Source organism: Carassius gibelio, chromosome A20, assembly GCF_023724105.1.
Source record: "Carassius gibelio isolate Cgi1373 ecotype wild population from Czech Republic chromosome A20, carGib1.2-hapl.c, whole genome shotgun sequence".
Lineage (NCBI taxonomy): Eukaryota > Metazoa > Chordata > Actinopteri > Cypriniformes > Cyprinidae > Carassius > Carassius gibelio.
In genome coordinates this window covers 16,327,528-16,340,382 of record NC_068390.1, presented here as the reverse complement: position 1 = coordinate 16,340,382, position 12,855 = coordinate 16,327,528, and the positions used below count along the sequence as shown (strand labels likewise).

At 39.0% G+C, this 12,855-nt stretch overlaps 2 protein-coding genes across 4 annotated transcripts; one reads left to right on the top strand and one right to left on the bottom strand.

The window, feature by feature from the left end:
* Positions 1–2,847: 2,847 nt before the first annotated feature.
* Positions 2,848–5,862, bottom strand: LOC127938771 (phosphatidylinositol N-acetylglucosaminyltransferase subunit H-like). Of its 3 annotated transcripts, none has more exons than XM_052535622.1 (6): positions 5,725–5,862; positions 4,422–4,778; positions 4,121–4,330; positions 3,943–4,026; positions 3,764–3,851; positions 2,848–3,674 (listed from the first exon to the last, which is right to left on the bottom strand). In XM_052535622.1, exons 2-5 carry the CDS (start codon positions 4,596–4,598, stop codon positions 3,777–3,779), a joined length of 546 nt encoding a protein of 181 aa, XP_052391582.1. In that variant the 5' UTR covers positions 4,599–4,778; positions 5,725–5,862; the 3' UTR covers positions 2,848–3,674; positions 3,764–3,776. The 3 variants fall into 3 exon arrangements, with proteins under 3 accessions (XP_052391582.1, XP_052391584.1, XP_052391583.1); XM_052535624.1 differs by having other exon boundaries at positions 3,770–3,851; XM_052535623.1 differs by having other exon boundaries at positions 4,422–4,774; positions 5,725–5,860.
* An 828-nt stretch (positions 5,863–6,690) lies between these two features.
* Positions 6,691–12,710, top strand: LOC127938770 (zinc finger FYVE domain-containing protein 1-like). The gene is made up of 11 exons (XM_052535621.1): positions 6,691–7,173; positions 7,429–7,933; positions 8,062–8,276; positions 8,397–8,503; positions 9,796–9,904; positions 10,005–10,102; positions 10,195–10,312; positions 10,398–10,568; positions 10,649–10,829; positions 11,229–11,345; positions 12,090–12,710. Exons 1-11 carry the CDS (start codon positions 6,691–6,693, stop codon positions 12,320–12,322), a joined length of 2,337 nt encoding a protein of 778 aa, XP_052391581.1. The 3' UTR covers positions 12,323–12,710.
* The last annotated feature ends 145 nt before the right edge of the window (positions 12,711–12,855 follow it).

Genomic DNA, 12,855 nt, shown 5'->3' with positions numbered 1-12,855 from the left:
GAAAAAGCACAGCAGTATAGCTTCCTGGGTAAAAATATTGAGTCTTCTCCCTTTTCAAAGGCTTTATAATGCCCTCGAATTGTTTTTATATCATGATTTACTTCTGAACAAATTCATATTTGCTATATTTGCATATCTAAAGTCAATATCTGAAGCAGATGCAGTGAGAGTTGCTCAGCATTGTTTGCATATGCTATCACACAATACAAAAAGATAGTAGCCACTAAACATAGTTTAGGGAGGGTTAATGTTGATTCCCGATAACATAAGTACGTGACCCATGAGTTAGCAACTGCATACAGAAAATGGTGGCTAATTAAAAGAAGATTACAGATGGAGAAGGGAGTCAGTCCAGTGGTCTATATTCCATCACAAGGGTGTTTTGTGTTGCCTCATGGGCTGTGAATGTTACACCTTAGCACATAGTAAAAGTCCACAGGGAGGCAAAGTAGTGTCGGGAGGGGAACTCCCCTCACAGCGGGGTTCATGCACCCTTCCCACACAACAGTTTTTCCCTCCCAAAACAGCACATCCTTCAGGCAATCAGATGTAGCCGTTACATTCCGTTCACGAGGGGTCTCAGTTTAAATACCCCCTTAAAAATAAAGATCCAAACAAAGGTTTTTGCAGTGATTCCATAGAAGAACCATTTCAGAGTCCCTAAAGAACCCTTCAGTGAACAGTTCTTAAAAGACTAATTCTTTCTTATAGAGTTAAGAATATTTTAATAACCCAAAGAACCCTTTGCCACTATCCTTTGCGTGTAAAAGCTCATAACAGAAGCCCTTAAGGAGGCTTCCTCCCACTTGAGCTGAAAATGGCAAATTTTATCACTTGAGTACTTACGTTTATAAACCAAGTGAGCTCACGTGTCTCTGGAGTGTTTATGTATACACAACGATATAAACTGTGGTTAACGTCATTTCACTGGGTCTGGAGAACACATGTAAACATGTCAATCTGAGCAGCTAAACACCCTGATGTTTTATTGTTATATTGAGTTGAATTCACTGGAAAAGTGCTGATGGTGGATGGCTTATTTAAGATGTGCTCTGTTGGCTGGCTGGGGGGTGTAGGACGGTCTAGCCCCCACCCCGAGCAGAGTTCCTGGGAGGTTCGCACCTCCGGGAGGGATGATTATCCTGTCAGGAGCATCTTCACAGCAACCTAACAGGATCATTTCAAACCCCGGAGTTGTTTTCACAGCCTGTATGGGAATGGTCATTCCAAATGGTCAGAGGGGAATGAAGCAATGCTACATGGGAAACAGTATTTGAATAACAACAAGGTCTCTGAACCCTGACCTTTAGGTTCTATTCAAGGGCTCGAGCATGATTTCAATACGGGTAAATCCCAATCAGCAGCATTTGTAACATGATATTTGTTATTGCAAAAAAGGAGCAAAAAGCAAGGTTACAATGAGAAACTTACAAAGGAATCAAATAGGGCAAAAATTTATGGACAATTTAAAAGGCAAAAGAAAATTAAATTTTTTTTTTTTTTTTGGAAAATCATTTACATAAAGCTGACAAAGCAGTCATTTTTACAGTCGTTTTACACTTGGGACTTGGGAACAAACCTGTCATTTTTTAAAGAAATGAATACTTCTATCCAGCAATTATGCATTAAACCGTGACAATGTTACAGTAGGTTTATATTTCAAATAAACTATGTTCTTTTGAACTTACTCTCCATAAAAATATCAGTATCAGTCTCCACGAAACTGTTTTCAGCATTGATAATAATGAGGAATGAGCAGCAGATTAGCATAATTTCTAAAGGATCATAATGATGCTAACAACTGGAATAATAGCTGCTGAAAACTACGCTTTTGTCATCAAATTAATAAATTACACTTTCAAATATATGAAAACACACAAAAAAAGGTCCGTAATGTATCGCTTCTGAAACTTAAATCATGTTAACAAAAATATAGTTGAATCTTCTAGCTATACTATTTAAAAAAATTTGTATTTTAAAATTAACGAATTGGCCCTATTTGCAACTAATGTCCTTTGGTAATAAACGTAGTGACAGATTTGCGGTCATTTAAGATGAGCTTTTACTGAACCCAGATTAATTAAATTTTGGGTTGTTAACCGTAGCTGATATTTTCTTTTAAAAGTGAAGGTAAAGCTGCACCATGTATAAACACAAAACCGCATGAGCAAATAAACATGGGTGGTTTCCTGGTCCTTTTCCCAAACAGGTAAACTTGAATGACAACTTTAGCACATGTCTATGCAACAACTGGTAATTAGTTCTTATAAGGAACTCGAATATTTAAATACAAATGTGGCATGGAAAACGTTAGGAGAATCCCAAGTAAAGAAAGACATCAACTAAAGGTTTTGTGTTCCACAAAACCACAGTAAGAGCTATAGTCTGGTGGATGTTCACAACAGCTGCGCACCAGAAATACTACGAACCTGATATTGCAAGAAAGCTTCATTTGCCTTCTGTTGTCTGACCTCTAGAAAGCATTTACTTGGTACAGACAGTTCCACTTATTTCTAAAATGTAAATGTAATCTAGACATTGATAACATAATTATTAATTCAACTACTTAGTTTTTAAATCACCAAAGTAACTCAGAAGCTTTGTGGTGCTGTGAATTAGAGCTCAGATAAACTTACAATGAGTGGAGACCGTATGCTTAACCTCAGACATAAACTGCTTTGGGTAACAAGACAACCTGACAAAAGCGGGAACAGTTAAATGCTGACCCACCAAAAAGTAAATGAGATGCATTAGCATAATCCCTCCAGTGACCCAAAACAATGGTGGCCAAGTAAAATCTGCTTTAAAAGCTGAATACACTGATTTGCCATACATAAAATACAGAGATTTTTTTTAAGTATTTAATTAAAACAGCTTTATTTTTTAATAGGAATTTTTTTTTTAATTAAAATGTCATATGGTTAAACTATTAAAATAGTAGATCACTAAAATCATTGCTCCAGATCTCAAAATTTGGCACACATGTCCCCCTAGTGGCTAACTAAGATCAGAATCAGAAGGAAAAACCAGCTACATTCATTGCAATATTAATATAGAAAACAGTTCAAACACTTACTACCAAAAGGTTAAATATCAAAATTAGGAGTAAATGAAAAAAAATAAATAAAAAAAATGTGAAGAAATGTGAAGTGACATTCAGCCAAGTATGGTGACCCATACTCAGAATTTGTGCTCTGCATTTAACCCATCCGAAATGCACACACACAGAGCAGTGAACACACACACACACACTGTGAGCACACACCCGGAGCAGTGGGCAGCCATTTATGCTGCGGCGCCCGGGGAGCAGTTGGGGGTTCAATGCCTTGCTCAAGGGCACCTAAGTCGTGGTATTGAAGGTGGAGAGAGAGCTGTTCATGCATTCCCCCACCCACAATTCCATCCGGCCCGAGACTAGAACTCACAACCCTTCGATTGGGAGTCCAACCCTCTAACCATTAGGCCACGACTTCCCATATTTAGTGGGAAGCACTAACATATGAAATGTCTGATCATAAAAATTGTATTAAATGAGGTGAACTGTAGCCATTAAGTTTGTGGATGCAAAATCTAACAAACCGTTACATGTAACAGAAAAATGTAGTGTAGATGACAATGACCAACAATTCACTTCTGGTTCATTCTGGGGTTTTATCCGGTTTCGAAGAAAGACTCTGTAAAGTAAAAGAAATAGAGCCATAAAACATTTATAGACACAGAAATTTCATTTATGTACAACATGTAAAGTATGAAGCGAACGAACCATTACCACGGTCTCAACTGGTCTGTGCCAAAATCTCTTGACAGCTCCTGTACACTTGAACCAAACAATTCAGCCGAGGCTTTGAACTCTGGCGGAAGAATGCAAAATGTTCATTTACAGACTGACCTGCCAAAGATTCTTCATTTTGCTTTTGCACAAAAACAACAGCTGCTTCTTACCTGGAAAAGAGGGACAACACTGGCCACTGTTTCAGGATCAGCTGGGTCCTTGATCAGAATGCACAGATAGTATATAATGCTGTGCTGAGGCGGAAACAAAAGGGTGATTATTTTGGACTATTTCTAGATCAAAATGTCCATCATGCACAAGAGTCACTGGAGAAAACGGCATGTTTACCATATAAACTGCCTCGTTGATGACGATGTCTTTCAGTTTGCTCATCTCAATGAAGATCGTGCTTTCTCGCCCAGATGCATAAGATGAAGACAGCTGGACACCGAGGGAACCGATTATGAGAAGGGTCTCATGGTCCACCTTCACGAAGTGAATATGAATCATCATCCCAACCAAAGTGAGGATAATGGCACTCGACAGGACAGCCGTGTTCTAGAAATGAAAGACATTATTACTATAAGAATTTCACTGTCGTATTAGAAAGCTTAGGAATTAATATTCTTGCAATATAAAATGTTCTTACCTCAGTGAAGAAAAATACAGCATAAGCAAATAACCATATGAAGCAGGTGTAGACCATCACCTTACGCAAAGACAGCTTCGGTGAGGTGACTGTGAACTCTCTGCAGAAAGCCGAGTGAGTTTGGCAGTCTAAAGATATCAAGTTGCCGTTTATGTCTGTGAACTCTTCCTCGGCCATGTCGATCACCGTCAGAACATTATATGATTCAGGAATAAATAGCTTTGCTTTGCTAATCACTTGACAACAAACAGCGTTATCTTCTTCTTATGGGGTAAGCCGTTGGAACATGAATAGAATCGTGTTTTTCCGCCACCTAATGGACTGGAGTGTGGAAAATCTCTGTCCTTCAGATCCTGGCTTTTTATTTGTGAAAAAATAAACGTTGTCTCAATATAGTCCATACAATGATTATGCTTACTAGTTATAAAAGTGACTTTTTAAAAGCATATTCTTTGTGAATGAACACAATGTACTTTACACTTTAGAAAACGTTTTAAAAGAGTACTCTCGTTACAGAAATATTATTTAAAATATAATTTTGAACTAATTTGTATACTATTTACAATTAAATGAAAGTAACTAATTAGTGAATAAACTAATAGTTTAAACTTTAAAAGTTTTCACTTAATTTTAGATTTAATCAAGTGCTTCACATGTGCTTTAATATGTCAGTCTACATTTTAAGCGTACCTTTAAACCACAACAAAACATGAAAATAATTAAATGTACTTAAAACGTATTTGACATTGCAAAGTGCACTTTTCGGGTTTAAGTGTTAAGAAACAATTGTTATCCTGGACCACAAAACCAGTCTTAAATCGCTGGGGTAATTTGTAGCAATAGCAAACTAAAAAAAAAAAAAAAAAAAAAAAACATTGTATGGGTCAAAATGATCTATTTTTCTTTTATGCCAAAAATCATTAGTTCCATTAAGATATTTAGTAAACTTCATACTGTTAATATATCAAATCTTATTTTTGAGATAAGTAATATGCATTGCTAAGAATTAATTTGGACAACTTTGAAGGCAATTTTCTCCGTATATAGATTTTTTGCACCCTTAGATTCCAGATTTTCAAATAGTTGCATCTCAGCCAAATATTGTCTGATCCTAACAAACCATACATCAATGGAAAGCTAATTTATTCAGATTATTTATAAATCTGAGTTTTGTGGTCCAGGCTCACAATTGGTCATTAACTTTATTTCATCTGCAAGTAGCCTACTTTTTTTTTTTTTTTTTTAAACATACTTTAAAGATTTGAAGAATTATCTAGTAGTCTGTCCCCTTGTATGCACTCACCATTCGAACTCGACCACTGCTTCTGTGGAGAATGGACTCGGTTTCCCATCGGTCTTCGCGGCTGGTAACCTTTGACAGCCGCTCCAGTGAAAACAAGCCGATCAGCTGATTTGACCTGGCAACAACATTTACCCGAATCTACCGGGGAGGGGAATCGTTTTACAAACTGGTGGGGAAAAAAACAGTTCTCTTGACATCAACCGGCTTATTAATTTGTGTTAAACAAAGGGTCGTTGTCGCGCGCGATGTTTCAGGGAATTCAGCAGCTTGTTTGATGAAAACTGCGGTGTGATTCTGGCTCGAAATCAACTTGTTTTGTTCGGTCAAAGCGGTGTTGTTGGGTTAACATACTATAAGGACAGTCTGAACGATACTAAACAATTATTAATTCAGCTGCATTAGTGATATTTCTAACCCCCTAGTATTTGTAGTCTTTGAAATTTAAGGTGTTTTTACAAACACGTATGCTAAGCTCAGCTAGCTCGAGTACGTTAACAAAGCCCAGGGCGATAACAACACCCGAATGTAGCTGTTTTCTTACTAGTTTCTTGTGCCAATAAATGCATGTCGGTGGTTGTTGGTTGTAGTTTATAAGTTTAGACACTTTAGACCGCTTGATCGGTTTAAAATCAACAAGAAAGCTGACATACTGGCAGTGCTATACTGATGTCAACTGATCTATTTATAGTTCATATTGAATATTTGATTTTAAGCCAGTGTCATAATCTGACACATCACATTTTGAATTCCAATGAAATTCAAAGCAAACAAGTAAATTATTTTGTTTAGGATCTCAAAGGCATCATATCTGAGGCATTAAATATCATCTGTCTTGTTGGTCTCTGCTGTAATTTAGTTGTTTCAACTTTGAGGAATATAGTCAGTGTATTTACAGAGGGACTGTAGTACTTTAAACTCGGTTGCTTCCGTTCGGTTCGCTACCTCGCTGTTATATTTAGACGTATAATGAACAGTCAGGGCTCGTCGATGGGGAAGGGGGTGAACGGCGTCCTTGTTTGTCAGGAGAGTTACGCCTGCGGTGGCTCCGACGAGGCCGCCTTCGAGTGCGACGAATGCGGCAGCGTTCAGTGCGTCCGCTGCGAGCTGGAGCTCCACCGTCAGGAGCGCTTGAGGAACCACGACAGGACCCGGATCTCACCTGGCCACATACCTTACTGCGATTCATGTAAAGGGGACGGGGGCGTTCCGAACGGGGGTCGGCTGAGAGCAGTAGTGCGCTGTCAGGGATGTAAAATCAACCTGTGTTTGGACTGTCAAAAAAGGACTCACAGTGGGGTCAGTAAAAGAAAGCACCCCATCACTGCCTACTCTCCCCCGAAACCCGTGGAGAAGAACTGCAGCACTGGAGATGAACAGCTGGATGCGTTGAAAGCTAAACTTGATCAAGTCACCAGTTTTCTTCTAGTGGATGAAAAGGAAGATATGCAGGTAAGTTAACTCAGCTTGTGCAATTCCTGTGCTGCAGTACAGCTTTCCTCCTCTTTATAGAGTCTTAATTCTGGTTCTCAAATTTGATTGGCTGAGTGGCGTTGGACGAGTGCTGATATGGAGCTCATTGATTGGCACTAGACCCTCTTTTTTAGAAAGTAGGAAAACTAAAACAATGTGACAGAAGAAAAACGTGTGATATTGAGTGAGGTGAGACTCATTCTTAAACTATATTTATTTCCACAACCTGAACAGGTCAAGGATGAGGAGGAGTTTGTGAGGAAGTTAGGCTGTAGCCCCGAGGAGCTCTTGAAGGTGGTGTCCATTTTCGGCAACACTGGAGAAGGCAAATCCCACACCCTCAATCACACTTTCTTTTTGGGTCGTGAAGTTTTCAAGACATCTCCAACCCAGGAATCCTGCACCGTTGGGGTGTGGGGAGCACTGGACCCTCTTCATAAGGTGGTGGTTGTTGACACAGAGGGACTTCTGGGGGCAGGAACTAACATTGGACAACGAACCCGCCTCCTCCTGAAGGTGCTCGCAGTCTCCGATCTGGTCATCTATCGGACACATGCTGACCGGCTACATGATGATCTTTTCAAGTTTCTTGGAGATGCATCAGATGCGTATCTAAAGCATTTCACGAAGGAGCTGAAAGCCACAACTGCACGCTGTGGTTTGGACGTGCCCCTTTCAACTCTGGGTCCTGCTGTTATAATCTTCCATGAGACCGTCCACACCAAGTTATTAGGCTCAGGTTAGTTTTTGGTTTTGGGTGTTTTTCATGTTGCTGTCCTTCTCACCCAACAAGTTAGGAATGACTTTGAAATAGATATGGTATAAGAAATAATGAGTACATACTACCTCTCTTTCACACCCCTGTAGACAAGCCATTAGAATCAGCTGAGCGGCTTCTTCAGGAACGTTTCCGAAAGCTTGGCCTCTTTCCAGAAGCATTCAGCTCTATTCAGTACCGGGGCACTCGAACCCACAACCCCCCGACTGACTTCGGCGGTCTGCTGCGCAGCGTGGAGCAGCAGTTAGACAACAACACTACACGATCTCCACGTTCTGCTGGTGTCATCTACAAAGCCTTGCAGGTGTTTATTTATTTTTGTCATTGTTAAGCTCAATAATTCTTTTAGCCTATCGATGACATGAAGATGTGGAAGTTGAAATGTACTGTAGTTTGTGTGGCTGATCAAGCTCTTGTTCTCCAGGCTTTGAGTGAGTGCTTCAGCGGAGAGATTCCTGATGAGCATCTGGCAAGCAACTCTTTTTTTCCAGATGAATACTTTACCTGCTCCAGCATCTGCCTCAGCTGTGGGTAAGTCTTCGCATCTCAGGAATCACTGCACTTATGATTTCAAATCGGTTTAGGATTTCTAAAGCAACACTCATATAGAAGAGAGTTTGGGGTTAGTGGTCTCTTAAGTTTACCAAAGCTGCATTCAATCAAAAATACAGTGCAAATTGTAATATTGTGAAATATGATTACATTTTTTTTTAATTATTGTTCCATATTTCAAAATGTAATTTATTCCTGTGATGGCAAAGATAAATATTAAGCAGCCATTACTGTCATTCACTTTTGATCAGTTGAATGCATCCTTGGCTGCTGAATAAATGTAATTAATAATAAAAAAAATCACTGACCCCAAACTTTTAACCAATTGTTTCTGTTAAATAACATTGTCATATTACAAATGTGGTTCAAAGATTCAGATTTTTAATGCCATTTTAATGCCGATTATGAAGCACAAAAAATATATATATTTATAAGGTTGATTCAATTAGCCAAAGAGCTTTCTATGTATTTAAATTATGCAGGTCCAAATTGCTTGTAGGCCTATCCGCTTCAAAGGATTGTTTAAAAATAAAAAATAAATATAGAGATATTGCTTTAAATGGTTCTGATATATCCCAGAGTAACATTTAAGCATGTAAAATTATTTTGTATATTTTTACCCACAAAGAAAGTTATTTTCTTTTCCTTTTTTTTTTTTTTTTTTTTTTACAGTTGAGTAATTTGCATAAATGTTGAGAACTGGTCTGGGTGAAACATCTAAAAGAACTGGTTCAAAGGAGTTATTTTGAATGGTTCCACACAGGTGGCTAAACTAGTAATTAGACATATGACTATACTAGTTTTGACTCTTGTAATGCAGGTGCAAAATTCCTCGCATGTACACCCTCCTGAAGCCTGTTCTGAATTAGATGTTTAAACAAATGTGAATCTAAGGGTGTATTCACACCAGGAAATTGGTCTGGACCAAATAAAATAGATAATTCTTTTTTTTGTTTGCTGTGGTTCGCTTTCACACTGCCCTTTTTGCAAGTCAACAAGAAACTGTAAACAAAACCACACATGTGCTAATGGTCATCCATTCATTGGAAAGAAAAACTCAAGTGTACCAGAGTTTGTTTGGAGTTGGGGCGAGACCACCTCTTCAGCGGTTGTTTGGTGCGCACCAGAGTGAGATTGCTATATTCACACTTGCCCAATAGATCCACATCAAGGTGGGGGTAAACAAACTTGAGTTCGATTCAGTCGAACCAAACAATACAGGTGTGAATGCACCCTAATACTTGGTGGCATGTTTTTGTTTATTTTTTTAGCTCTGGCTGTAAAAACAGCATGAATCACCTACGAGAGGGTGTGGCACATGAGGCTAAACACCGCTGCCGCTATTCAGCGCACTATGATAATCGCATCTATACCTGCAAGGTAGGTCGTAAACAATGCAACGCGTGACCTGACCCTATAGGCTACACGTGCTTTGTGACTGTCCACGTCTGACATTATGTGTGTTAACCTGCTATTCCAGGTTTGTTATGAGAGTGGAAAAGAGGTAATTGTGGTTCCAAAGACGACGGCATCCTCTGACTCACCATGGTTTGGCTTGGCCATATACGCCTGGTCTGGGTGAGTCATGTTATTGAATTATAGCTGTATAAAGTGCATTTAGTTAAGTTCATTTAGACATACAGGACTAAGTTGTGCTTTTTCCTTTGCAGATATGTGATCGAGTGTCCAAACTGTTCGGTGATCTATAGAAGTAGGCAGTACTGGTATGGGAACCAGGACCCTGTTGATACAGTGGTTCGGACTGAAATCCAGCATGTCTGGCCAGGGGTGAGAGTAATCTTTTTATCCCATGTTTCTACTATTTATATAGCAAAAAGAACAAGCTTTGTTTACCTTCACATTTACGTCTCAGTCCGACGGATTCCTGAAGGACAACAACAACGCTGCGCAGAGGCTGCTGGATGGAGTGAACTATATGGCTCAGTCTGTTTCAGAGCTAAGCGTCAAGCCTGCTAAAGCCGTCACTGCCTGGTTAACCGACCAGATTGCCCCAGCTTACTGGAAGCCTAATTCTCTCATCATTGTGAGTTTTAATGCTAGGCAATTTGAACATGTCTTTTTAATGATGAGAAGTCTCCACTGAAACACTAAAACGTTTTCCAGAGATGTAGAAACTGTGGAGAGGAGTTCCAAGATAATGATACAAAGCACCACTGTCGGGCTTGTGGAGAAGGTTTCTGTGACGGCTGCTCCTCTAAGACACGGCCAGTCCCGGAGAGAGGTTGGGGCCTGGCACCTGTGCGAGTCTGTGATGCCTGTTTTCAAAACAGAGGAATTCCAGAAGGTATCGCAGAAGAATTTAACAACATTTTATTTTAATAAATTTAAATTACTCATGTGATGGCAAAACGGAATTTTCAGCAGCTATAACAGTACCAAACTTTTGCATAGTAGTGTATATATTGTACTGTATATACATATTGTAATTTCAAAACTAATCAAGAAAGAGGCTCAAAGTAATTGTTTTATTATAATCTGCTGTGCATTGAGGCAAATCATTTATATCTTAAATAATGCCTTGCTAAATAATGTAAAAAATCACAAAAATGCATGGTTTACACATGTTTGAATCATTTTGAAAGTACTACACACTTGGTGTCGGAACCTGATGCAACATGTTGTGACATAAACATGCAGTATTTGAATCCATAATATGAATAATATCAAAACTGGTCTCACACAGAACTACTGGATGCAGCACTGGAAGAGGAGCAAGGTGGGACTCTGATTGCCAGGAAGGTGGGAGAAGCTGTTCAGAACACTTTAGGAGCGGTAGTCACTGCTATAGACATCCCTCTTGGTGAGTTCTTCACTCGTCTTAGAGCCTATAAAAATGTTAACATGACAGTATGTTAATGCTAATGTGAACACACACTGGAAATACTGTTGAGTGTCAATATGTTATAATGTTTACTAATAATAAACCTTAGGCTTGTTTAAAACCTGTTACCTGTCATCGCGTCCCGTACACGGGACGCCTACGTTTACTTCACTATATTACAGTTCAATCCTAATCTAATCATGACAAACTATATATATCGTTGGAAAGGTCTAAGACTCCTAAATAGATCTTTTACCAATCTCATTTTGTTAAATATTATGTAGGAAAAGTAATAGATTAATTTATGGCAAGAGTGCACCTCAAAAACCTACATAACAGGAGTTCTGACCTTTGAAAAAAAAAAAAAAAAAAAAGCCTTTTTTTTCTATCACTAATCTACACTTTAGAAATCATCAGAAATTATATATCACTTGAAAACTTGAAATCTCACAATTCATCCTTTGAAACCCATTTTAAAATCAAACATTGCATTACCATGAAAATGGTACATCATAGTCGTGTTACAAAATGTTTTCAGTCATGAATTATAAAAATGTAGGTTTGGATCATGCACTTTCAAGTCTATGTTCAAAAATGTGAGTGACAGTTAACAGGTTAAGTAATTTTCTTTGATCTTTAGGATTAAGCATTTCAATTCCAGAACAGTTACATACTTGTGCAGGAATATCTCAGCATGTATAAATGATTAAATGCATTTACTAGGTCTGGTAAAAGATGCCGCCCGTCCAGCATATTGGGTCCCTGACCAAGACATCCATTGCTGCCACCAGTGCCAGCGTGAGTTTAATGCCCGTCTCTCAATCCATCACTGCCGTGCATGTGGACAAGGAGTATGTAACGATTGCTCCTCTGATCGCCGGGCCGTGCCCTCCAGGGGTTGGGACCATCCAGTGCGGGTGTGCATCACCTGCAGCCAGAAATCTGGAGAGCTCTAGCAGAACCGAACATCGCTCACCATTATAAGACACCATCGTATTTGACCTCAGTGCTTCAAAACAAGTTGGGAAGGAAGAAGCACTGAATCCAATGAATGATTGTTTGAGAGGATTGTTTGTTCCAACACTTCATTCACATCATGCTCCTACATAAGCTGTTCACACTTTAACAAGTAATGGCCTACGTAATTTCTTCTTTTAAAGGTTAAATCCAGCAGGAAAATACATGCATGTCAAACCCTGGACAAATCCTTTGTCTACCATGCAGTATGTTACCTGTGGGCAGGCCCAGACGGAAAATTGGAATGAACGTTTTGGGGAAAATCTACAGAATGGGTTTAAACAAGATAGAAAAAAAAAAGTTAAACATGATCAAAGGTGCAAAATATGAATGATGTCCGTTCCATTTCTGTGACTGCAGATCCAAATGGGCCTTCCTGTGGGTAAAGGCAGCTAACATATGGCCTCTACGTGATACATAGACCGGTGCACACATATGATTGTCTACCATCTTGTTGTGTTATTCTATTTTC

Bases quoted from the DNA above. Each gene is read 5' to 3' on its own strand.
- LOC127938770 (XM_052535621.1), top strand. From the start codon at position 6,691: ATGAACAGTCAGGGCTCGTCGATGGGGAAGGGGGTGAACGGCGTCCTT. The intron at 10,569-10,648 runs GTGAGTTTTAAT...AACGTTTTCCAG, and splicing joins AGCCTAATTCTCTCATCATT to AGATGTAGAAACTGTGGAGA. The intron at 10,830-11,228 runs GTATCGCAGAAG...GGTCTCACACAG, and splicing joins AAACAGAGGAATTCCAGAAG to AACTACTGGATGCAGCACTG.
- LOC127938771 (XM_052535622.1), bottom strand. From the start codon at position 4,598: ATGGCCGAGGAAGAGTTCACAGACATAAACGGCAACTTGATATCTTTA. The intron at 4,331-4,421 runs GTAAGAACATTT...TTTCATTTCTAG, and splicing joins CTGTATTTTTCTTCACTGAG to AACACGGCTGTCCTGTCGAG. The intron at 4,027-4,120 runs GTAAACATGCCG...TTTCCGCCTCAG, and splicing joins TCAACGAGGCAGTTTATATG to CACAGCATTATATACTATCT.